At 44.8% G+C, this 24,117-nt stretch overlaps 1 protein-coding gene across 3 annotated transcripts in view; it reads left to right on the top strand.

Moving 5' to 3' along the window:
* The window catches only part of SLC18A1 (solute carrier family 18 member A1), a 38,292-nt gene extending 15,345 nt beyond the window's left edge, over positions 1–22,947 (top strand). The window contains exons 9-16 of one of the 3 annotated variants that reach the window (XM_032143605.2): positions 2,731–2,791; positions 2,874–2,969; positions 17,071–17,149; positions 18,089–18,140; positions 19,708–19,771; positions 20,056–20,175; positions 20,387–20,520; positions 21,936–22,947. In XM_032143605.2, the coding sequence (XP_031999496.1) occupies positions 2,731–2,791; positions 2,874–2,969; positions 17,071–17,149; positions 18,089–18,140; positions 19,708–19,771; positions 20,056–20,175; positions 20,387–20,520; positions 21,936–22,049 (720 nt within the window). In that variant the 3' untranslated portion in view covers positions 22,050–22,947. The remainder of the gene's footprint in view (positions 1–2,730; positions 2,792–2,873; positions 2,970–17,070; positions 17,150–18,088; positions 18,141–19,707; positions 19,772–20,055; positions 20,176–20,386; positions 20,521–21,935) is intronic. The other 2 variants (XM_032143606.1, XM_032143607.1) reach the window with 2 other exon arrangements.
* Positions 22,948–24,117: the final 1,170 nt, after the last annotated feature.

Raw genomic sequence — 24,117 nt, 5'->3', positions numbered from 1 at the left:
TGAGGTCAGGAGATCAAGACCATCCTGGCTAACACAGTGAAATCCCGTCTCTACTAAAAATACAAAAAAAATGAGCCGGGCATGGTGGCGGGTGCCTGTAGTCCCAGCTACTCAGGAGGCTGAGGCAGGATAATGGCATGAACCCGGGAGGAGGAGCTTGCAGTGAGCCAAGATCACACCACTGCACTCCAGCCTGGGCTATAGAGCAAGACTCTGTCTCAAAAAAACAAAAACAAAAACAAAAACAAAAACTATGGGCACTCAACGTGCTGCTCTTTGCCATTGGGGTCACCTTGTTTCCCTGCCGTCTTGATGACAGAGCTAATATACACACAAGAGTTTGTACTGAGACCTCCACTTCCAGCCCAACTCCACGAGATTTTTCCCTGCTTTCCCCATTCCATACATGTATTCTCCTTCTTTCAAAGTAAGAAATTTGTCTCCCCCATTATACAAATAGGTAAAATACCTATTATACAAATAGATAAAAAAATTTACCTACTTGTATAATTCTGTAATACTTACCCATGCCATTACAAAAAACAAAGCTACCAAGAAATATTCAAGACTTTTTCGGTTCTTTTTCTCTTAGACTTAATGAATATAGCCAAATACTGTATCTAGAAATTACCATACTTGCATTAGTTCTTTTTTCCACCTTTAGTGTGATTATATAACGCGTGATACATTTGAAATTCATTTGCATCCATTTGTGGGGGGTTTTTTTTTTGGCATTTAGTTTTAGTTTTTTTTCTCCTCTCTGGCTAATTATATTAGTCTGTTCAAACTGCCAGAACAAAATACTACAGATTGGGTAGCTTAAACAACACATATTTATTTTCTCATGACTCTGGAGGCTGACTGTCCATGGTCAAGGTACTGTTGAGAGTTGGTTTCTGGTGAGGCCTCTCTTCCTGGCTTGCAGACAGCCACCTTCTCAGGATGTCCTCACATGGCCTTTACTCAGTGTGCATGCACAGAGGAAGAGAGCCCTGATGTCCCTTCCTCTTTTTATAAGGAAAACAGTTTTTCAGATTAGAGCCCCCACTCTTATGACCTCATTTAACCTTAATTACCTCCCTAAAGATACTGTCTCCAAACACAGTCATATTAGGTTAGGACTTCAACATACTAATTTGACTAAGCTGGGGGGACTCCATTCAGCCCATAACAGGAAAATAATTTTATTTTTTTAATATATAGGACATTACCACCTAAAAGTCAAAATTATTCAAAAAGGTGTACTGAGAAAGTGTCAATCTCTCCAGTCTTTCTAACCCTCCCCATCCCACATCCCTACCACTCGTAGGTAACCGATTTTAATGCTTTCTGGTTTGTCTTTCCTGTGTCTTAGTGTTTTTTCCTCAAAATAAATCGCTTATGTGTTTTCTTATTTTTCCCTTTTCTATTACATGAAAGGCAGCACACTGTGTATTCTTTTTTTTGCATTCTCCTTTTTTTCTCAATAATATGTCCTGAAAATTACTCTATTCGTTCATGGAATCTTTCCTCATTATTTTCCACCTGTGTGGTGTGTATATATATATACACATACACACACAAATTGTGTATGTGTACACAATGGTACGCAATTGTGTGTGCGCCATATTTTATTCTATCTCCTATGTTTAGGTAGTTTTCAGTATTTTGTAATTATAAATAGTGCTGTAATTTGCATGAGTGCATTTTTATAATGTTCGCATTAATCTTTAGAGTCAACTCCTAGAAGTACTGTTGGGTCAAAGGGTTTATTGGACTTTTAAATGTATATTTTAATGATTTACATCAGTTTCTTTACTTTGAATAATAATTGGGTAAGAGAATGATCTTTTTAGTTTTAGGATCTCTAAATTAATCAATCCACTATTGTGTGTATGCAGAGAGGGTTATCATACCAAAATGATAAAATCTATTACAAGACAGAATATAGTAAACACCATGAAGGATTAGGACATAGTGTTCAGGATGTTTGAAAGACAGAGAAGCCCCAGCTACTGAGTCAGGGAGCACTCTGGAAAAGAAGGAGCCATTTAAGCTTGACTTTAAAGAGCGGGTAGAACATGGAACTATGGAGAAGCTAAGGACGTGTAGTTTAGGCAAAGGCAGTAATGATGGCTGAGGGACTGCTGGGATGGATGGAAAGAGGGTGGGGCGACCAAGTTTAGATGAGAGTGTGTCCTGATGAGAGCGGGTCCTGGATGTTTAGGCTGTATTTTAACCCTGCTTCTTCTACCTTAGTTCAGTGTGGCTCAAAATGATCAGAATGAAGAATTCAGAAAGCTTGAGCGGCTTTCTGAGTTACGGCTTCTGTGCTTGCTATTGGGATTCAGTGCTCTGCCTGTGGTTCTCCCAGGACAAACATTAGTACCAGGGAGATGTAGTGGAAACCAGGAGTCCAGACATCTATTGTCCAACCCTGACCTTGCTACCAATCCACTCTGACCTTGTTGATGGTCACGTGAAGGCAGGAATCATGGCTGGAATATGTTGCTTCTCTATCTGTGACTGTTACCGTGCCTACCTTGCACACAGGAGGGGTCCTGCCTCCAGTTCCCTCTGTGGCATCAGACAAGTCACTTTCTCTCCCTGGACTGGGGTTCCTGGTCTCCACAGTAAAGGAGCTGCTATAGATGGTCTCTAAGCCCATAATTGTACCTTCTCAGATTCTGTGAAAATAGGAGAGATGTATGCACTGTACAAATGGACATTTTTTGTTATCCATGTTCTCAGAGTGCCAAGGGGACTCCACTCTTTATGCTTCTCAAAGACCCTTACATCCTGGTGGCTGCAGGTAAGCTGGTGATGACCTCCCATTGGGCGGGGAGAGTCTGGGCTTCAAGCAGCCATGGCTGCTCACAGAATGGTCTCCCCAGGGTCCATCTGCTTTGCCAACATGGGAGTGGCCATCCTGGAGCCCACACTGCCCATCTGGATGATGCAGACCATGTGCTCCCCCAAGTGGCAGCTGGGTAAGTGACCTCAGCCTCCCGCTCAGGGCCTGGCAGGAGGATGTGGGTGCCATGAGTCCTTTAGTTCAGTGTCACACGGGGACAACATGCTTCTTTGTAGAATGACCTCCCATGTCCACACCAATGAATCAAGCCCAAGCGGGTGTGCGGTCCCTCAGAGAAGCAGTCTGAGAAAGGGCTGGGTGGGAAAGGATGAAAGGGGCTATGGAGAGGTCACATACCTAGCTGTGTAGTAGGATGATTAATCATTTCCAGTCCAAAGATTCAGGTTTTGTTTCAGCTCCTTTGATTTTCTATGAAAACTTGTGCAAATGCCTTAAACTCTCTGGGCATCACTTTTCTCATTGCTAAAATGAGCATCAAAATACTATCTAGTTCAAGAGAAATTGGATGAATAGATGACATATGAGGTGAAAATGCTTTGTACCCTGTACAATATTAATGTGCACCATTACCATCCACATTCTTCTCCCTTCAGCTCCTCATCCTCAAGACCACCCTTTGGTTATCTTTTTTACCTCTAAAAAGGGGCTTATGTAGCACTCACTTAGGAAAAGCTATGGGCCCAGGAGAGAGGGGTCCAGCTTCCTTTGTTCATGCAGAGACTTAGAGAGGAGCTTGGGGAGGAGGATCTAGCCCTTCCCAGGAACCCTGAGGAAAGAGGACAGGGAAGGCTACATGCAAATTGCTCCATCACTGCAGGGAGAAGAGGCTTACGGGGCCAGAGGGGAAGCTGATAAGAACCTGATATAGTTCAGCATGCAATAAAAAGCACTAAATCTAATTTTGAGGGGGACAATTCTAAGCAAGACTCCCAGCTGCACTCCTAGTGCCAAATTGAATTTTTATGGGTTGTGAGTGCTTTTGACCATGATGATTAATTGAGTTAGTCGGTGTTCAGTGCAGATAATTCATCGCCTGCCCTAAGGCTCTGGCCACTCAGAGTCTCCATACTGGTGAGCAGCTACAACACAGAGTAGCTCCTCCCAGCAGCCTAGGGACCATTCTCAGTTGCCAGTTACCAATTACTCCGTTACCAGTCACTCAGTTACCACTATCTTTTACAGCTTCCTCAATGCTATCTGGTCTGTAAAGTCTGACATCAAAGGTTGTCCAACAACTACATCAGAATCACCTAGAGAGCTTGTTAAAACTCTGATTGCTGGGAGACAGCAATTCAGTCAAAACAAGTTTTCATCCCTAGTAAGTTTGCAGGTGATGCTAATATAGCTGGTCAGTGATCACACCTGGAAAATCGCTGCTGTACATGAAGAGCATCCCTCAAGGGTGTTGGGAGCAACAAAGGAGTCCATGCTTTTGGAAGTAATGTGTAGTCTGCCTCTGAGTGCTTGCTCTGTGGCCCGCCATATGCTAGGTAGCATCACCAAGGGGAAGAAATAGCCCAGGTCCACCTGGGTTTGAATCCTGACCACATCACTTACTGATTGTGGCCTTGGATAAGTTATTTAACCTCTTTGACCTCTGATATGGTGTGAATGTGTCCCCCAAAATTTATGTGTTGCAAATTGAATCCCCAATGCAACAGTCTTGAGAAGTGGGATCTTTGAGAGATGATGAGATCATGGGAGCACCCTCATGAATGGATTAAGGCCATTATCATGGGAGTGAGTTTGTTATAATAAAAGGGGAGTTCAGCTCCCTTTATCTCCCTCTCGTGTGTGCTCTCTCTCCATGTGAACCCCCTTTGGCCATGTTATGATCCAGCAACCAGGCACTCCCCAGATGGCCAAAAAGATGCTAAAGACTTGCCCTTGAACTTCTTAGCCTCCAGAACCCTGAGCCAAATAAATCTCTTTTCTTGATAAATCATGCACTCTGGTATTCTGCAATATTATAGCAGCAGAAAATGGACTAAGACAGAAAATGTGTACTGAGAAACAGGGCTGCTGCTATAACAAATACTTGAAAATATGGAAGCGTTGGAACTGGAAAATTGGTAAAGGCTGGAATAATTTGGAGGAGCAGGCTAGAAAGAGCCTGTATTGCTGTGGTTAAGGCATTAAGGGTGATTCTGGTGAGGGCTCAGAAGAAGAGGAGAGCTGCAGAGAAAGTCTGAATCTTTTTAGACATTGGTTAAGAGTTTGTGACCAGAGTGTTGATAGAAATATGGACAGCAAAGGTCATTCTGACGAGGTCTCAGATAGAAATGAGGAAAAAGGTATTGGACACAAGAGTAAAGTCTATCTTTGTTATACAGTTACAAAAAACTTGGCAGACTTGTATCCATAACCTAGGACTTTATGGAATGAAGAACTTAGAGGCAATAAACTAAGATATCTGGCAGAAGAAACACCTAAGCAGCAAAGCTTCAGGCTGCTGTGTGGCTGTTTTAACTGCATATATAGTGACATGTGAGAGCAAAGAAATGACTTAAAGGTGAAATTTATGATTAAAAGAGAAGCAAAACAGAAAGACTTGGAAAATTTCCTGCCTGGCCTTGGAAAGAAGGAAAAGGCGTCTTTAGGAGAGCACACCAAGAGTGTGGCCAAGCAACCTAAAGTGATTAGTATGGATAAAAGGGGGCCAGGTACCATTTATTAAGACTGTGGGAGAAAGACCCCAAAGGCATTTTAGAGACCTTTGGAGCTGTGTCTCCCATTACTGGCCCAGAGATATAGGAGGGCAGAATGGTTTGGGAATAAGCCTGGGGCACCCTCCGTGGGCTCACTGCGCAGGACCACCTTGGGACTCTGCTCTCCGCGTTTCAGCGCAATGCCCCTCAACTGTGCCAGCCATGGCTCAAGTGGGCCCAGATGTGGCCTGGCCTCCCACTCTGGAGGGTGCAAGTGGTAAGCCTTGCTGGTGTCTATGTGGTGCAAATTTTGCACATGCACAGAACGCAAGAGCTATGGGTGCATTACTTCTTCCACCTAAATTTCAAAAGATGTCATGCACAGCCACTTCCAAGATCACAGAACTGTAGAGGCACCAGCATGGTGGCCTGTAAGCACAAGATTCCAACCCATGATTGCTGCTGGGTGGACTGAGCCCAGAAAGACCATAGGGGTGGGGCTGCCTGATGCCTTAGGGGTCCAAACTCCTCTCCAGTGTGCCCAGGATTTTGGACATGGAGTCAAAGGCAATTATTCTCCAGGTTTAAGACTTAATATTGTTTTCCATTTTGGGTTTTGGACTTTCATGGGACCTGTTACCCCTTTCTTCTTCCCTGTTGCTTGCTTTTGAAATGAGAATGTCTATTCTATCTTTGTTCCACCATTATTTTTGAAAGCAGATAAATTATCCCTTGGTATCCATAGGAGACTGGTTCTAGGACTCCTCACGGATACCAAACTCCAAGGAAGTTCAAGTCCCTTACATAAAATGGCATTGTATTTGCGTATAATCTAGACACATCCTTCCATGTACTATAATCCTCTCTCGATGACTCGTAACACCTAATGCAATGGAAATGCCACGTAAATAGTTGTTATACTGTATTGTTTTCTTGTTTGTATTATTTTTATCTTTGTATTGTTATTTTTTTTTTTTCCTCAAATAATTTTGATCTGTGGTTGGCTGAATCCAAGGATGTGAAACCTGCAAATACAAAGAGCCAAGTATAATTTGATTTCACAGTCTCGCAGCTGGAGGGAATTTGCCTCAGGATTAATCGTACTTCTAATCTCACCCATATCTAATTTAGACAAGACTCTGGATTTTGGACTTTTGAGTTTATATTGGAACCACTTAAGACTTCTGAAACTATTGGGATGGATTGAATGCATTTTGCATTGTGAGAAGGACACGAATTTTGGAGGCCAGGGGTAGAATGCTATGTCCTCCAAAATTTATGTGTTGGAAACTTAATCCGCAATACAACAGTGTTGAGAAGTGGAACCTTTACTAGGTGATGAAGTCCTAGGGGCACCACCTTTATGAATAGATTAAAGCAATTATCATAGGAGTGGGTTAGTTACAAAAGGGGGGAGTTTGGCCCCTTTTTCCTTTCTCTCTCAGATGCACTTTCTCCATGTGATACCCTTCGGCCGTATTATGACCCAACAAGAAGTCCCTCACCAGATGGCCAAGCAGATGCTGGTGCCATGCACTTGCACCTCCCAGCTTCCAGCACTGTGATCCAAATACATCTTTTTTTAAATGAATTACCCAATCTGTGGTAATATGTTACAGCAGCAAAAATAAAACAGACTAAGACCAACTCCAGTTTTTTAGTTTGTAAAAATGTAGATATTTTTCAGAGTCATTTTCATCTGGAATCCTAAATGGATTAGCCCAGTGTGTGGAATACAGGATACTATCAGTAAATAAAAAATTATTTGTACAATTTTAGTTTAAACCATTTTGATAGTCACAAAATGTGTAATCCCTCACCCCTTAGAGATTCACTGTGAAAAACAGATGTTTTTTCATGCAGGGGTCATGTATCTATAAATACATATTCTGGAGCACCTATTTTGCACAAAATGCTGCTAAAATGTAAGCTATAATCAGATCCTAAAGAACAAGCAACATGGATTGAGAAAAATCTAATTACGGAGATTTTACACCACTTAAAATGATGTCAAGGAGGTGTATCTAGGAGGCTGTAGGCTCCCTAGAGGTGCTTACTTCCACATGCTAGATAAACAATTGAGTAGTTTTAATATTTTTAAGCAATTAAATATAAACGAATGGGTACAGTTTGCAACAGATTGCCACCTGTCCAGATAGCCTACACAAATACACTAAGGTGTGCTTACTTCTACTCCATAGGAGAGAATATTAAAAGCAAACAAGTTGTCAGCCAATAACTGGTCGATTGTTGACTTTTAATTTAATTGTAATTGCCATGGTATTTTTTGTTAGCCTGCACTGTTTTTTTCTAGGTACAGAGAGGGATTAAAAGGGCTGGTGAGATCCACACAAACTCACTCTGCTGATCTCAAGCAGTCCCTTATGCCAGAGCCATCTGTGCTACCACACTGGGGATGTGGCATAGTGGAAACACCTGGAGTTAGAGTGCGATGGCCTGGACTCAAGTCCTGACATGTCACTCATGAGTTATGATGATAATAATCAAGACCAGTGCTTGTAGGGCCCTTACTCTGTGACAGGCACTATGCAAAATGCTTGATATGCACTATTTCGTTTAAACCTCACAACTGGCCTGTCTGGTAGAAATTATGATTATCCCCATATTTCAGAGATTTCTTTTCTTTTTTTTTTTTTTTTTTTGCAGTTGCAAGATTTAATAGAGTGAAAACAGAGCTACCATATAATGGGAGGGGGCCCAAAGGGGATTGCTACTGCTGGCTGGAATGCCTATCATTATATTCCGATCATTGTCCCTCCCTCTGTGCTCTCAGGTGATAGATGATTTGATTATTTCTTTGCCTCCTGCTTTTAGCCTAATTGGTATTTTAGTGAGCTCTCTTTGCTATGTGATTGGTCAGGTGTGAGCTGAGTTACTAGCCCCTTGTTTAAAGGTGGGTGTGGTCACCTTCCCCAGCTAGGCTTAGGAATTCCTAGTTGGCCTAGGAAATCCAGCTAGTCCTGTCTCTCAGTACCCCCTCTCAACAGGAAAACCCAAGTGCTGTTGGGGAGGTTAGCCAATGACCGCTCTAACTGCTTCCTGCTGAACTGGGGCATAGTAGGGGTCATGCAGTTGAGAGTTCCTTGGGAGGGGTGCTTTCGATGTCATCAACATTGGAGCATGGGCTAGCAGGCCAGTCCAGAGGTCTGTGGTAGATCTTAGTCACAGACTGCATCTGGGGCTCCATTTGAAGAACCATTTATAGTTTTACGGCTTCAATTCTGGAAGAGACAAACTTAACAAGGAGGTTAAAGATACAGAGATTGAAATGTATAGCCTAAAGTGGAGGGGGAGGCACATCCAACAGTTAGTAGGATTTTGGCCAAGGTTTCATCCAGCCTAGTGAGGGTGGTATTAAATAGGCTTACCAGGCTAGTACGGTTACAGAGGGTCTTCAAAGGCATACAAGAATTGACAGTCAGGATGTACAGGGATGTAGAAAAAGGCATCCTTAAGGTCCAGGACTGTCAGCCACTCTGCTTCCTCTGGTATTTGGGAAAGCAGAGTATAAGGGTTTGGTATAGCTTGGTATAGAGGGACAATAGCCTCATTGATAATCCTGAGATCTTGCAGTAACCTCCACTGTCTGTTGGGTTTCTGTACTCCTAAAATTGGAGTACTGCAGGGGCTGTTGCATAGTTTTACTAGGCCTTGGGCTTTTAGGTCCTTAACAATCTTTTGGAGTCCTTGTTGGGCCTCGGGTCTAAGGGGTACTGCGTTTGGTAGGGAAAGGAGGTGGAATCCTTCAGTTTAACTTGAATGGGATGAGCATTCTTCGCTCGTCCATATTGTCCTTCTGTTGCTCAGACTTCAGGATTAATTCCTTCCTCAAGCAGGGCACAACAAACAGGTGTTCCTTCTCTTATGCGCAGGTGTATAATGGCCCCTGCTTTTGCGAGAATGTCTCTCCTTAACAAAGGAGTGGGGCTTTCAGGCATAATTAGAAAGGCATGTGAAAAGAGCAAAGTTCCCCAGTCACAACTTAGTGGCTGGGAGAAGTATCTAGTGACTGCCTGTCCTAGGACCTCTCAGATAGTGACAAATCTGGAGGACAGTTGTCAGGGACAGGAGAATAAGACTGAGAAGGCTGCACCAGTGTCCAGGAGACAGTTAACCTCCTGGCCCTCAAAGGTCAAGCATACCCAGGGCTCTGTGAGGGTGATGGCATGGGCTGGCGCTTGCCCCGGGCACCCTCAGTCCTGCTGCTGGATTATCTGGTTAGTGGCTTCTGACTCAGAGGACCTTCATCCCCTGGGGCAGTGGGCCTTCCAGTGATTCTCTTGACATAAGGGGCATGGACGAGGGGGTGGCTTATTTCTATTTGGACAATCTTTTCTAAAGCGTCCTTGTAGACCACACTAGAAGCAAGCCCTATTAGGCATTTGATTTGCCCAGGCTTTCCGTATTCCAGAGCCTCCAAAGTCCATTTGCCTAAGGGCTATGGCTAAAAAGGTGGCCTTCTTTTTATCCTGTTTGTCCCATTCCACCTGCTCCTTCTGATCTCTATTATAAAAAACTGAGGTTGCCAAGTTCAATAGGGTTTCTAAGTTTTGCTCTGGGCCTAAGGTGGACTTTTGAAGTTTGTTTCTAATGTCTGCAGCTGACTGAGTGATAAACTTATCCTTTAAGATTAGTTGGCCTTCAATAGTCAGGTGACAGAGAGGTATGCTTCCTCAATTCCTCCCTTAGTCTCTCCAGAAAGGCAGTAGGATTTTCTTCCTTTCCCTGTGTTATAGTGGACATCATTGAGTAATTCATAGACTTCTTCCTAGTTTTCCTTAGTCCTTCTAGCACGCAAGTTAGCAAATGTCTGCAGCACCAATCTCCATGTTCTGATTCTGTGTCCCAACGAGGGTCTACACTGGGAACTGCCTGCTGGCCTGTGGGGAATTGTTCTTTTTCCTCTGTTGTCATCCTATCATTGACCTGACTGAGATACCAGAGATCACCAAACTCTCAGGCTGCAATTATGGCTGCACTTCTTTCATTTGGGGTTAGTGTCTGATCTAGCAGTAACATTATATCTCTCCAGAATACTTCTTAGGGGCGTTTTTGCCTTGGGGAAAACGTTTCCCATCTGAAAAAAGAATATGAGGATGCCAGCACCCCTAGTCATTTTCCGATGAGCATTAGTCCTAGAGTGTCCTCTATGGTCCTAATGCTTATTCCTTTCCAGGGTGTGTAACCACCCATGGACCTCTGCTTACCGGATTAGTTATGCTCACCGATGTAGCAGTCCTGCACCTGTTTTCCCGCCTTTTTTGACCACAAAGAAAGGAGTCTGGGCTGCTGGATTCTGGTGGTCTGTTACCAGCATGCCCAACATTGCCTTTGCGATCAGGGGTGAGTTTTAGAGCTTGGCTGGGCAACCCAGTTGCTCCATCAAGAAACATCCCCATAAACAATAATTATTATGCAAATTCATTTCAGAGAGGGTGTAGGTAACCCTTTGAGTCAGGATTGAGATAGAGTTTTTGCCCACTAGGGCCTTTGTCCTTCTTTTCCTTTGTAGGAATATGCCCTAATTATTGATCTTAAGCTTTTTGTTGCCCCAGATTAAGTCCTTTTGGGTACGAAATATGAGAGGTGGATCCCGTTTATCCTATGTGCCTTTTTCCTACAACAAGGAGAGCCAGGAGAAAAAGATGGGCTTGCTGGTTTTGTAAGTACTTTAAGGCTTGGCTGAATGCAAACAGCTCGCACGTTTGAGCAGACCAATTATTAGGCAATTTTCCTAACTCTGCTTCTACAAGAGTTTGCTTATCAATTACTGAATACCCATTACGGTTTTTTCCCTCGATCACCCGGGAGGAACCATCTATCCTCCTGTCCTGAAGGGGATACCTTCTAAGTCTGGTCGGACCTTTGTATGGTAATTAAGATTAAAATCCCCTGTTAGGAAATTGGCTGGGTTAAGGGAATTTTCAGTGGTTAATGTTAAATCAACTTTTTTTTTTTTCCTTAACAGAATAGCCCCATACTTTAAGATTTTTTAGTGAGTAAGCTACCTTTTTTTTTTGACTTAGGATAGTTCTGAACTGGTGAGGTGTGCTCACAATGAGATTTCCTCTAAAAGTTATTTTTCTACTTTCTTCTGTTAGCAAAGCAGTTGCCACTACAGATTGAATGCATTTGGGCCATCCCTTTAATTTACTCAATTTGCTTTCTTACTGATCTATTATGTTGTCGCAGGCCCAGTTCCAGTTGTTAAAGTACTGGGTCTTCAGTTCTAAGGCCCTCACCAAGGAACTAAGGCTTGGAGATTGTATTGCACAGTGTGGGTAAGCTGGGTAGAAATTGGGGGAGGAGTGTACTTACACAATGGCAGAGCAATCCTCCTAGCCATTTACAAACTTGGGGCCCTGGCAAGGGTGGTGGGGAACGGGTCTCGCGTAACTGCCCATGTTGAGAGCTGTATACCTAAATTTGGAGGGACACCAGGGGTAAGACTCCCTGGGTTCATAGCCTTGGTGCCTAAGGACACAGTGTAGAGCTTCCTTAGATCCCCTTTGGAGACACAACTTGCTCTAATACTTGGCAGAGGAAGTGAAAGTCTGAAGCATTAGTACCTAGGAGGCAGGGATTGGAGCAAGTAAATTCAGAGGTAAAGAGAATTCTGGGGCTATACTTTCAAGAAAGTCATGGTTGGGACCCAGGAGGTATGGGTCAGAAGAAGAGGTAGGGGCGCACACATGGGCAACTAACTATAGGGTAGAGACTTCTGGCTGCGTCATGATCTCAATCAATCAATGCCTGGAGTTTGGGATGCCAGCTTTCTGCCTCTAGTTGGCCCTCAGCTTCCCCCAGGAAAATTGTGAAAGCAGAAGCTGGTTCCAGGCAGACCAATGCTCCCAACCTAGAAGGATTGGGTGTGGTTAGAAAGCCTTTTCCCAGAAAGCCTCACAGCTGAGTCTTAAGTCCAGCAGCCACACTAATCGTTTTTAACTGGCCGACGGGTGCTCAGTATTTTCCTCTGATTCTAAGGAAGGATAGGACAGAATAGCAAACAAAAGTGATCTGATATTACTCACCACTTTGGAGAAGCCCTGTATTGGCCACCAGATGTTACCGGCGGGCCTTTGTTCTTAGAGCTCCCAAGATGGGGTGGGCCGCTCCCAAGATGGCGGCAAGCCTTTTGTTCTCTGACCTGGGGCTCTTGGCCTCACGGATTCCAAGAAATGGAACCTTGGGCCATGTGGTGAGTGCTACAGCTCTATTAGAAGCCATGGGTCTTGGAAGAGAACCGTGGAATGCAGTGACTAGCATTCAGCTGGATTAGGATGAATCTGGGCACTTAGGTGCACAGGAACAATGGCGAGCCTCTAGCCCAATCAGGAGTGGCAATGGGTGCCTCACCGGATCAGAAGCACAGCGGACACCCTGCCAGATCCGGAGGGGTGGAAGTCAATGGCGGGTCTGTGATGGCAGCTTTCAGCAGCGGTGGATGGTGAGTGAAAGCTCAGCTTGAGCCAGAACAAACACAGACCAGAAGAGTGTGCAGTTGCAAGATTTAATAGAGTGAAAACAGAGCTCCCAAAGGGGGTTGCCCTCAGAGATTTCTTGATCTGACCCAGTTTCCCAGTGCTCTTTCAAATCCTGGACTTGTCATCAGCAAGCATCCTATGCCCTCATCCTTTTCTCTGAACATGTCTTTCATCTTCTTGCCCTACTGAGACCCAGATGTTTTCTGTGAACATTGTTTTCCTACAGCATCTAGATGGAAGTTCATGTTCCACACCTTGCTTTCTTTTGCTGCTTCTGAGTCATTTCTTCTTTGTCCTCCTTCAAAGACCTCAGCTCCTTTGAATATCATGTTGTTAGATTACACCACCCAACCCTTCTTTGTTGCAAACATCTAGTGACCTCTTAGTTGTCCCTCCTCATTCATTAAAGCTGTCAACATCTGGTCCATGTTCTTTTCACCTCTACTCCTGTCACCATTTTTGGTGACTTCAATATCCAGGTGGATAACTGTGGATCTTGGCCTCCTAATTTTTTAATCTACTCTTTTGCAATGATCCTTTCCTCCTTTTCACCTTAACCAATTTAATCCTATTTATGCCCTCACTTTGTGTATTAGTTCATTTTGCATGGCTATAAAGGAATATATGAGGCTGGGTAATTTATAAAGAAAAGAGATTTATTTGGTTTATGGTTCTACATGCTGTACAAGAAACCTGGCACCAGCATCTGCCTCTGGTGAGGGCCTCAGGAGGCCCAGCTCTTTTAACAACCAGCTCTTGTGTGAATTTACAGAGCAAGAAGTCACTCATTACCATGAGGATGGGGACAGCACCACACCATTCATGAGGGATTCATTCCCATGATTCAAACATCTCCCACTCAGCCCCACCTTTAACACTGGAGATGAAGTTATAACATGAGATTTCAAGGGGACAAATATCCAAGCAATATCACCTTGACATCAGTATTAATTGTATTTCCTCTGAAATCTCAATTCCAAACAATCCAGTTCTCATCTTACATATTCCCTTCTCAGGTGTTCTAATAGTCCCATATCAACAATTTTGGACCAAACTGGGATCACCAATTCACTGTCCTCAGTAATTTTTCTTCCATCACTACTCCTGTCCTCACTTCTTTTTTTTTTTTTTTTTTTTTTTTGCGACAGAGTCTTGCTCTGTTTCCTAGGCTGGAGTGCAGTGGCTCGCTGCAAGCTCTGCCTCCCGGATTCATGCCATTCTCCTGCCTCAGCCTCCTGAGTAGCTGGTACTACAGGTGCCCGCCACCATGCCTGGCTAATTTTTTGTATTTTTAGTAGAGTTGGAGTTTCACCGTGTTAGCTAGGATGGTCTTGATCTCCTGACCTTGTGTTGGGATTACAGGCATGAGCCACATCACCCCGCCTGTCCTCACTTCTTTCTTTCTTCAACTTGGATTCAATGGCCCATCATGGATGTCACTCTTCTGAAACTCCTCACTCCCTCTGGGCTTGTCACTTGCCAAAAAACTTCACTTCTAGCTAAGCTATCTTGTTGACTACTCTTTGTCTGTAACTGAGCCATGGCATGGGGCTGCAAAAAAACGCACAACCAAGCTGTTGATCTCACCTTGTACTTATGGCCACAAATCTAAAGTGGGTTTCACACTGTCTAACAATCTTTCTATAAGTCCCTAGTTATGTCTTCCTTCTTCTTATCCAAAATGACTATTTTATATTTCTTCATTTTAACCTCATATGCGCTCCTGTCCCTTCACGATCATCATTCTCAGTTGTTGAATTTGCCTCCTAGTCATTGAGAAAACAGAAGCAATGAGAAAATGGAAGCAATGAGAAGGGAACTCTCATGTTTCCATCACTAAGTGTACCCAATATCCTGCACCTGAACCCACATTCACAGCCTTCTGTCTAATTATGGTTTGAGCATCCCAGCCCTGATCAAAGGCCAGACTCATCAATTCCATCTCCCTTACCTACTTCATTGGCTATTACTCATCACCTGTGCTATCTCTGCCTTCTTTGCTAACATTTAAAGATAGGAGTCCCCCAAGACTCAGTCTTCAGATCTCTATTCTTTATTTGTTTTTTCATAGGCAATCCCATCCATTTGCATGGCTTTAAGAACCACGTGTAAACCAATGTCTCAAATTTCTCTCTCCTTGGAACTCTAGATTTGTGTATCTAACTGCCTGAAAGCTCTGCTTGGATATCTATCAGTCACTTCAAACCTCTCACGTTCCCCCCACGCTCTTGCACTTCAACCAGTCTTCCCTATCTCCAGCTACCGAATTGATTAAGACAAAAACCTAGGTTATCCCTGATTTCTCACTTCCCATACTCACTCCCGCTATGTCTTTACCCAATCCAACAGAATATGTCACCAACTCTACCTCCAAAACCTCTCATTTTGTTCACTTCTCTCCACCATGACTTCTAATCTGAGGCACCATCACTTCTCTCTTGGATTCTGCAAATAGTCTGGCTTCCACTCTTGTCCCATGAACCCATTCTTCTAAGGGATTTTAGAAAATATAAATCCAATTATGTCATTTCCTTCCAAAGCTTCCATTGCCCTCGGAATAACCAGATTCATTTCTAGGACCTTCATTTTCTCACCCTCCACTTTCCTCTTATATTTCAGCCACACAGATATCCTTTCTATTCTTAGAGCAAACTAAATGATTTCTTTAAGACATCTTAATTTGCATTAGGTGCTTTTAATTTTCTGCTTCAAGTGCTGTCTTTTGGTTATTAAGGTCTCAGTTTGAATGTCACTTCCCCAGAGAAGCCTTCCCCAACCCTGAAATCCCGCGTAGCCCTTCTGAGTTGCTGTGCCATATCACCACATTAAATTTCCTGCACATAACTCAAACTTTTCAAAATTATCTTTTTTGTGTATTTGTTTACTTGTTTATTGTATGTCTCCCTCCCCTGGAGTATAAGCTAGCCGAGGGCTAGAATTTTGTTTGTCTTATTCGCCGCTGTATTCACAGCCCCCAGAATACCTGACACACGGTAAAAGTTTGTTAAAATGAATGAATGAATGAATGAATGAATGGATGAGACTCAGACAGGTTAAGTAAATTGTCCAAGGTCACAGAGCTAACAAGTCGTCAAGTCATGATTTGAATGCAAAATTTGGAGCTTCGTGTGGCTCCAAAGCCCATGTTTCCTGAACACTTCCCTCTACTATCACAAAAAGCCATGTGTTTAGGACTTCAATTTACAAAATATTTTTGCATGCATTACCTAATTTGCTCCACATTGTAACCTGGTATGATATAATCATAGCTTTGCTTTTTCCAGATGTGGGAACCAAGGCTCAGAAAGGTTTAGTAATTAATCCAAGATCCCTCTCAGAGAAATAGAAGGGCAGGTAAGTAGCAAGGCAGGAATTCACTTCCCAGGAATTATGTATGGGTATGTGGCACCCAACCACGCCATCTCTGAAGCTCACATTCTCACGCTGATAATCAAGGGTATTTTATACATGAGAATGGCTCATCAGGGCCATTCATTAGGAATCTAAGTGGGAAGCTGGAAGCACATTTAATGTACAGAGGCTAGGCCAGGTGTGGTGGCCCACGTCTGTAATCCCAGCACTTCGGGAGGCCGAGGCAGGCAGGAGTTCATGACCAGCCTGGGCAACATGACGAGACTCCATCTCTACAAACAAACAAACAAACAAACAAAAAACAACTAGGTGTGGTGGTGTTCACCTGTAGTCCCAGCCACTTGGGAGGCTGAGCTGGGAGGATCACTTGAACCCAGGAGGTCGAGGCTGCAGTGGGCTGAGATTGTACCACTGCACTCCAGCCTGGGTGGCAGAGTGAGGCCCTGTCCCCCCCCCCCAAAAAAAAAAGAAAAGCACTGAGGCTAAACAAAGCCCTGCTCCTGAAGAAAGGAGAGGGGTGGGGGTCCTATGGCAACTACTGTGGGTTTGCACAAAGGTCCCCAGGTTCTAAAACAAAGTAGTTTGGGGATATTGGAAAGTTACAGGGGTGGACTTCACTGTCTCGTAGGAGACAAGGCATTTTAGAGTAAATTGGGCATGTCCTAAGGTAAGGATCTGTGTCCTTCCACAGGTCTAGCTTTCTTGCCTGCCAGTGTGTCCTACCTCATTGGCACCAACCTCTTTGGTGTGTTGGCCAACAAGATGGGTCGGTATGTAGCATGGGGACCTGGGACAAACAATAGAAATGTAAGATGGAATAGCGCCTGTTCCTGATCTTGGAATGATGAGCAGCTTCCATATGGTTGAAAGTTTAGAACGAGTACACACCGATAAAAACTTCCCACTGGGAGGATGGGTAATGAGTGGGTGGTGAGGGTGGTATGGAGAATGGGTAGTCCTGAGCTCTGAGCTGATTGGTATAGAAGAGGCAGTGGATACACGAGGGGCACCCCTTACTTTCCATCCATTTGCTGTCCAGTTGAAGAGATAAAATAACCACAACAGAGAACAGCTATGAAAAATGCAGTACTTTGGGAAAGTAGTTTTCAAATTATGTTCTGTGGAACCCTAGGGAGTTCTACAGAGGCACCCCAGAAGCCACTGAGGAGGAAGGGTTGGGGGCCAAGAGCTATGAGTCTCGATTCTGTCCCTCCACTACAATAAGGACAGCTTTAATTTTATCTTTGGAGTTCAGCACCAAGATTTTAGAAGCACTGCCATAGGACATCAGAGAAGGAAAGTAGTTTGGTACTTTCTGTATTTTTTGAGACAGACCTCAAGGACCAAATAAAATATGGACAGGTAGCAGGCAGTCTGAGCTGGGCAACAGCATGAGTTAAGTTTGAGGGCTACTTCTAAGGAGCAAGTGCCTTCTGAGTCAGCTGATTCCTCCTGTCAGGGAAGAAAGAGTGTGTCCCACGGCACCTCCTCTGCCTTTCTATAGAAAGAGGTGTGGAGCCAGGTGGGACAAGGAAAGGGCAGGGAGAGAGCTCATTTGGGTACAAACTGGTCATGTAGGGATGCCTTCCTCAGGTCCTAAGGGGTTGCTGGGATTAGGGCTGGTGGGACAGGTCAGCATGGTGGTGATGGGGTACAGGTGGGGGCGAGCTCTCCCCTAGTGGTGTTTGATGATGGCTTTTTTCTTCCAGGTGGCTGTGTTCCTTAATCGGGATGCTGGTAGTAGGTACCAGCTTGCTCTGTGTACGTATAAGAAGACCTGGGGGAGGGGAAGGAGAGAGAGAGAGAGAGAGAGAGAGAGAGAAAGAGAGAGAGAGACCCAGACATTTAAAGACTACTTTCCTTTAAAATGAGCAGAGTTGGCTTGGCAAGGACTGTCAGAAAGACTGCTTCTAAATAGGCAGGAATTTAGCACGGGGGAAGAGGCCACCAGCTGCAGTGGCTTTCCATTGAGGGGAAGTGGGAAAGGAGAGGAAGAGGGCTGTAGGGCAGCTGGAGCCGGAGGTCTGAGGCTGTACGTGTGGGCATATGAAGTGATACATGTTGGTATCCATTTCTGGGGATGGCAAAATGGTGCATTTTATGACTTCATTTACTCATCCCACCCTGACAGAGCCTCATAAATCCCCAGGGAGCCATCATCTATGCCCCAGTCTCTGGCACCAGAGGCTTGATAGAAGAAGAAAGAAAGAAGGACTTTTCTATTTCCAAGAATCCCCCTCAAGCTCTCAAAGCCTTCATTTCCTCCTCTCCCCAGTGGGGACGAGAAACACACAAACCTCCTAGGCTTGAGGGAGAGAAGAACAGGGCTACAAGGCACTGTACACTGTGCTCAAGACCAGCTGGAGGTCCTGAGCAGGAGCATGGGATCCAGGCTCCATGGCAGGTTTTGCCACTTTCTATGCATGTGACTTTGAGCAGGTTACCTCATCTCCGTGTGCTCAGCATCCTCATCTGTGTAGAGAGGGTTCTGATGGTGTCCACAGGGTTGTCAAGGTAATCCAAATAAACCACAGTGTCTGGCACGTGGTTAGCCCATAGTGAATCTCAGCCAATACTATTGATAAATTATAAACATTTCTCGAGGCATGAACCCTAAAAATTGTTATCAGCCAGTAGCCTCTAAATGGTATGCTAAACCCTTGAGGGGGAGTGTCCTGGGGTAGCAGGTTTGAATGGCAGGTGCCCAGAGAGGGAGGTAAGGAATCTGAAAAAGAGGGAAGAAAGGGTTTTTGTTGGGGGATTGGGAGGGCAATGGGAATGAGTCTCACAAGCTTCCTGACAGGGGACCCAAGCCACACCACCTGCCCCCTCTAGCTTACAGCTAACTGGTTGTTGGGGCTCTTCTCTGTCTTCTTTCTCCAACAGCTACCAAGTTAGAAGTCTAAATGAAACCTTTCAGTGAAGTCCATAATGGAAAACAGAGGCAACTTTATTCCATGAAGAATGAGACCAGGAGTGTATGTTTAGGTGGAGAGGGGTAGAGGAAGGGGAGAAAGTATCCATGGAACAGAGGAAGGCCCTCGTTAGAGCATAATGGAGCCAAGTCTGAGGTCCAAACTTGATCTTGCCGCTCATTAGATCTGTAACTTTGGATAGAGCAATAAACACAATAGCGCTGGTCAAGTTTTCATATCCTTAAAATGGAGGTGTAGATTCTTTTCCGTGAGAAAGTGTGAGAGTGCAGGAAGATGATGTATGTGGCCAATAGTGCACTCTGAATAAAGGCATTTCATGTGAAAAGTCTTTGAACCTTGCTCCCACCTGACCCATCTGGAGTCCTGATGACTCTTCCTCCTTCCCCTTGCAGGTTCCTCTGGCTCACAATATTTTTGGTCTCATTGGCCCCAATGCAGGGCTTGGCCTTGCCATAGGTAAGAAGTGCCCTCAAAGAAAACAAGAAGCCCTTGCATGTTGGCTTTGGGTCTGATGCCTTTCCTCCCCCTTTTCTCATCAGAGGAGGTAGGTGGAGAGGCAGAAGGATCAGGAGGGCAGCTGGCATGGTTGTGGAGAGATGAGCTCGTAATTCCCACCTGGAACAGGTGTTGGTCCCAGGGAGAAGACAGCAGACAAAGCGAATGGACTAAATGGAGGAGCAGAGGCGGGATGGTACTGGCTATGGGTGGGGCTGACTGTGTCCTGTTTTCTCTGGCCACAGGCATGGTGGATTCCTCTATGATGCCCATCATGGGGCACCTAGTGGATCTACGCCACACCTCGGTGTATGGGAGTGTCTACGCCATCGCTGATGTGGCTTTTTGCCTGGGCTTTGCTATAGGTATGTTGGCAGGACCTGGTGCCCCACTTTCCCCTATCTACTCTTTACCAGCTGGAAGTGCAGCCAGGAGGCTATCCTCCGAGGGTTCTGGAGATCTTTGACCCTGAGACATCCTCTGGGTCACCCACTGCCCCTAGCATAGTGTCTTACATGGAGGATACTCCATATGGAGGCTCCGTAGACACTTGTGACTTTGATGTATCCCTCCCAGGTCCATCCACTGGGGGTGCCATTGTACAGGCCATCGGTTTTCCCTGGCTCATGGTCATCATTGGGGTCATCAACATCGTCTATGCTCCACTCTGCTACTACCTGCGGAGCCCCCCGGCCAAGGAGGAGAAGCTTGTAAGGAGCACCGACTGCTAAAAAAAAAATTCACTTCTGTTTCTTTCCATCATCTCTCTCATTCCCTTTCATCCTGGGCTGTTATTTCCTCCTGGGCTGTTATTTCCTCCCTCTATTGCTCTATTGATACTCTCTCTGCTTTGCCATGTTTCCCAGTCCCCTTTCATCTACATATTTCTTTTGTGCACTTCCTTAATTTCCCTTCTCTAAGTAACCACTTCCCTCCTTCTGGGGCTATCAGGAAGGGTCTTCAGTAGAGAAGGCAAATGGGGGCAGAGGACCATCAAAGACATCATGTAGTTACTGTTCTTAGCTTGCTAGTTACTAGCAAGATGTGAATTACCAAGTTAACTCCCTCATAAGTGGGCAGAATTCCATTGGCACATCCGTTCATCCACTCATTCACTCTAGTGCACGATTATCCTTACCAGGTCACTTTTTTGTTTGTTTGTTTGTTTGTTTGTTTTTGTTTTTGACAGAGTTTCACTCTTGTTGCCCAGGCTGGAATGTAATGGCGCGATCTCGGCTCACCGCAACCTCCGCCTCCCGGGTTCAAGAGATTCTCTTGCCTTAGCTTCCCAAGTAGCTGGGATTATAGGCATGCACCACCATGTCCAGCTAATTTTTTGTATTTTTAGTAGAGATGGGGTTTCTCCATGTTGGTCAGCAGGTCACCTTTTAAAAAGTACAAAAACCCCAGGGAAGAGATCCATACCATAGGATTTTCTTTAATAAAGCACTTTCCTCTTACTGCAGCACAAACATCCTGAGGGCCTGATGGGTTTGGGATGCTGACAGAGGCTGCTGAAGGGAACAAAAGAAGACAGAAAGGTGTGAGAGGGAGTGGTGGTGATTCCATTTGGTTTCCTGCTGTAACTGTCACTACCACTGTTAGATTCAGTTAAAAGCATATGAGCTATTTGTCCTGACAAGGGTTGATATACTAGGTACCTCGGGAGGCCGGTGCATCTACATGCAGAGGGTCCTATGCATGCTTCTTGAGTACTTAGCAATGCCAGCCTTGGATGAACTAGTGGGAGAAAGGAATGGGGAGATTGGTAAAAAAAGATGTGCAGTGGTTGGCCAGGCACGGTGGCTCACGCCTGTAATCCCAGCACTTTGGGAGGCCAAGGTGGGTGGATCACGAGGTCAGGAGATCTAGACCATTCTGGCTAACACTGTGAAACCCCGTCTCTACTAAAAATACAAAAAATTAGCCGGGCGTGGTGGTGGGCGCCTGTAGTCCCAGCCGCTCGGGAGGCTGAGGCAGGAGAATGGCGTGAACCCGGGAGGCAGAGCTTGCAGTGAGCCGAGATAGTGCCACTGCACTCCAGCCTGGGCAACAGAGCGAGACTTGCTCTCAAAAAAAAAAAAAAAAAATGTGCAGTGATTTCTCTTCTTGCCTGTCTCTGCAGGCTATTCTGAGTCAGGACTGCCCCATGGAGACCCGAATGTATGCAACCCAGAAGCCCACGAAGGAATTTCCCCTGGGGGAGGACAGTGATGAGGAGCTTGACCACGAGGAGTAGCTGCAGAAGGTGCTCCCTGAATTCATGATGCCTCAGTGACCACCTCTTTCCCTGGGACCAGATCACCATGGCTGAGCCCACGGCTCAGTGGGCTTCCCATACCTCTGCCTGGGAATCTTCTTTCCTCCCCTCCCATGGGCACCGTCCCCAATACTCTTCCCACCCGTGTAACCTGTAGCTCTTCCTCTATGCCTTGGTGCCGCAGTGGCCCATCTTTTATGAGAAGACAGAGTGATGCACCTTCCTGCTGCTGTGAGGTTGATTAAACTTGAGCTGTGACGGGTTCTGCAAGGGGTGACTCATTGCATGGAGGCGGTAGTGAGCAATGTGCCCCTGAAACCGGTGGGGCGACTGACAAGCCTCGTTTATCTGTTGCCTGATTTTCTCTGGCATAGTCCCAACAGGTTGGAAGAGTGTTACCCTCTGTTCCTCAACATGTTCCTTCCTGGGTTTTCCCAGCTGAGTTGAGAAAATGTTCTCAGCACTTTCTTGCTGCCAAGTGCCAGCTTTTTTTTTTTTTTTTTTTTTTTGCATTTTTTTAAATAAAGTGAGTGATTTTTCTGTGGCTAAATCTACAGCTGCTAAAAGGGCTTTACCCTCAGTGAAAAGTTTCTTCTATTTTCATTATCATTCGGAAAGAGGAGCCATTTCTCTTCTGCTGGAGTTATTGACATTCTCCTGACCTCCCCTGTGTGTTCCTACCTTTTCTGAACCTCTTAGACTCTTAGAAATAAAAGTAGAAGAAAGACAGAAAAAATAATTGATTAGACCCAAGATTTCATGGGAAGAAGTGAAAAGAAACTGCCTTGAAATCCCTCCCGATTGTAGATTTCCTAATAGGAGGTGTGTAATGAGACATTGTTCGTACTTGCTAATAAATACATTATTGCCTAACTCAGACCTGGTAAACTAGATGTTGTTTTATAGCACAAGAGAGTGTGTGGGCAAATAGAGCAAATACTATAAATATTAGCACACTTTTCTACCTTTTTGAAATACTTATTGGGTGATGGAATTTCAAAGAGTTGGGAGACATGGCAACACCCTAAGTAGCTCCCCATCTATTTGGGCAAGCAGGGTGTGCACAGTATAAAAAATGATTAACGCTGCAAGTTAGTATACATTCTGTGTTCAAGTATGAACAGGTGGGATGCTCATAGGCTGGGTGGGAAATAATGGCAGAGATAGACGTAGAAGCAGGATGGAGAGACCCACAGAGACAGGCTTTTGGGATGCCTGAATATCAGATTGGGGTTTTCAGACTTTATCTGGAATGACACCCGGCTCTGATTTTTGCACTGCTCTGTAGGAGTCTGGGGCTCCAACACAAACCATGAATCAAAGAGCATATTCAAGCTGAACCTTTCAATGAATCTTTATATTGCAAATGACAGATACCTGATTTACGGATATGTTTTTAGGGGGCTGGCATTAACTAGACTACCTGATTTCCAAAACCAGGTGTGTTATAATCATCTTTGGTCAGGATGACATCTTTCTCTGAGTTTGAAGGAGCCCAAAGGTGAAATTAGAAAATTGTTTGTCAAAATATACAAACTGTAAGTACGCATGCAGAGTGAACGAATGATCACTGGGATACCTTACACAGGTGGGAGTGGGGTGGGGTGGGATGCGGAGCTCTGGCAATGACAGCCTGCTGACTCTGACATCCACCTGGTGCAGGGCTGATAATAAAGACTGGGATTGCTACAGAAATGGACACATTTAAAAAATGGAAACAATTTTTTTTAGAGAAACTGATTCCTGGCTTGCCAGCTCACATTGTTTGAACAATATGCAAAAATGTGGATAAAGGGAAGCCAGTGGACACAATTTGAGACTTTTAAAACAATTCTTGTCAAGGGTCAACACCAGGCTGGGCACAGTGGCTCATGCCCATAATCCCAGCACTTTGGGAGGCCAAGACAAGAGGGTCATTCGAGCCCAGGAGTTCGAGACCAGCCCGGGCAGCATGGCGAAACTCCTTCTCTACAAAAAATTTAAAAATTAGCCAGGCACGGTGGTATGTTCCTGTGGTCTCAGCTTCTTAAAGGGCTGAGGCAGGAGA

The sequence above is a fragment of the Hylobates moloch genome, unplaced genomic scaffold, assembly GCF_009828535.3.
Source record: "Hylobates moloch isolate HMO894 unplaced genomic scaffold, HMol_V3 SCAFFOLD_22, whole genome shotgun sequence".
Taxonomy (NCBI): Eukaryota; Metazoa; Chordata; class Mammalia; order Primates; family Hylobatidae; genus Hylobates; species Hylobates moloch.
This window is presented reverse-complemented; position numbering and strand designations above follow the sequence as displayed.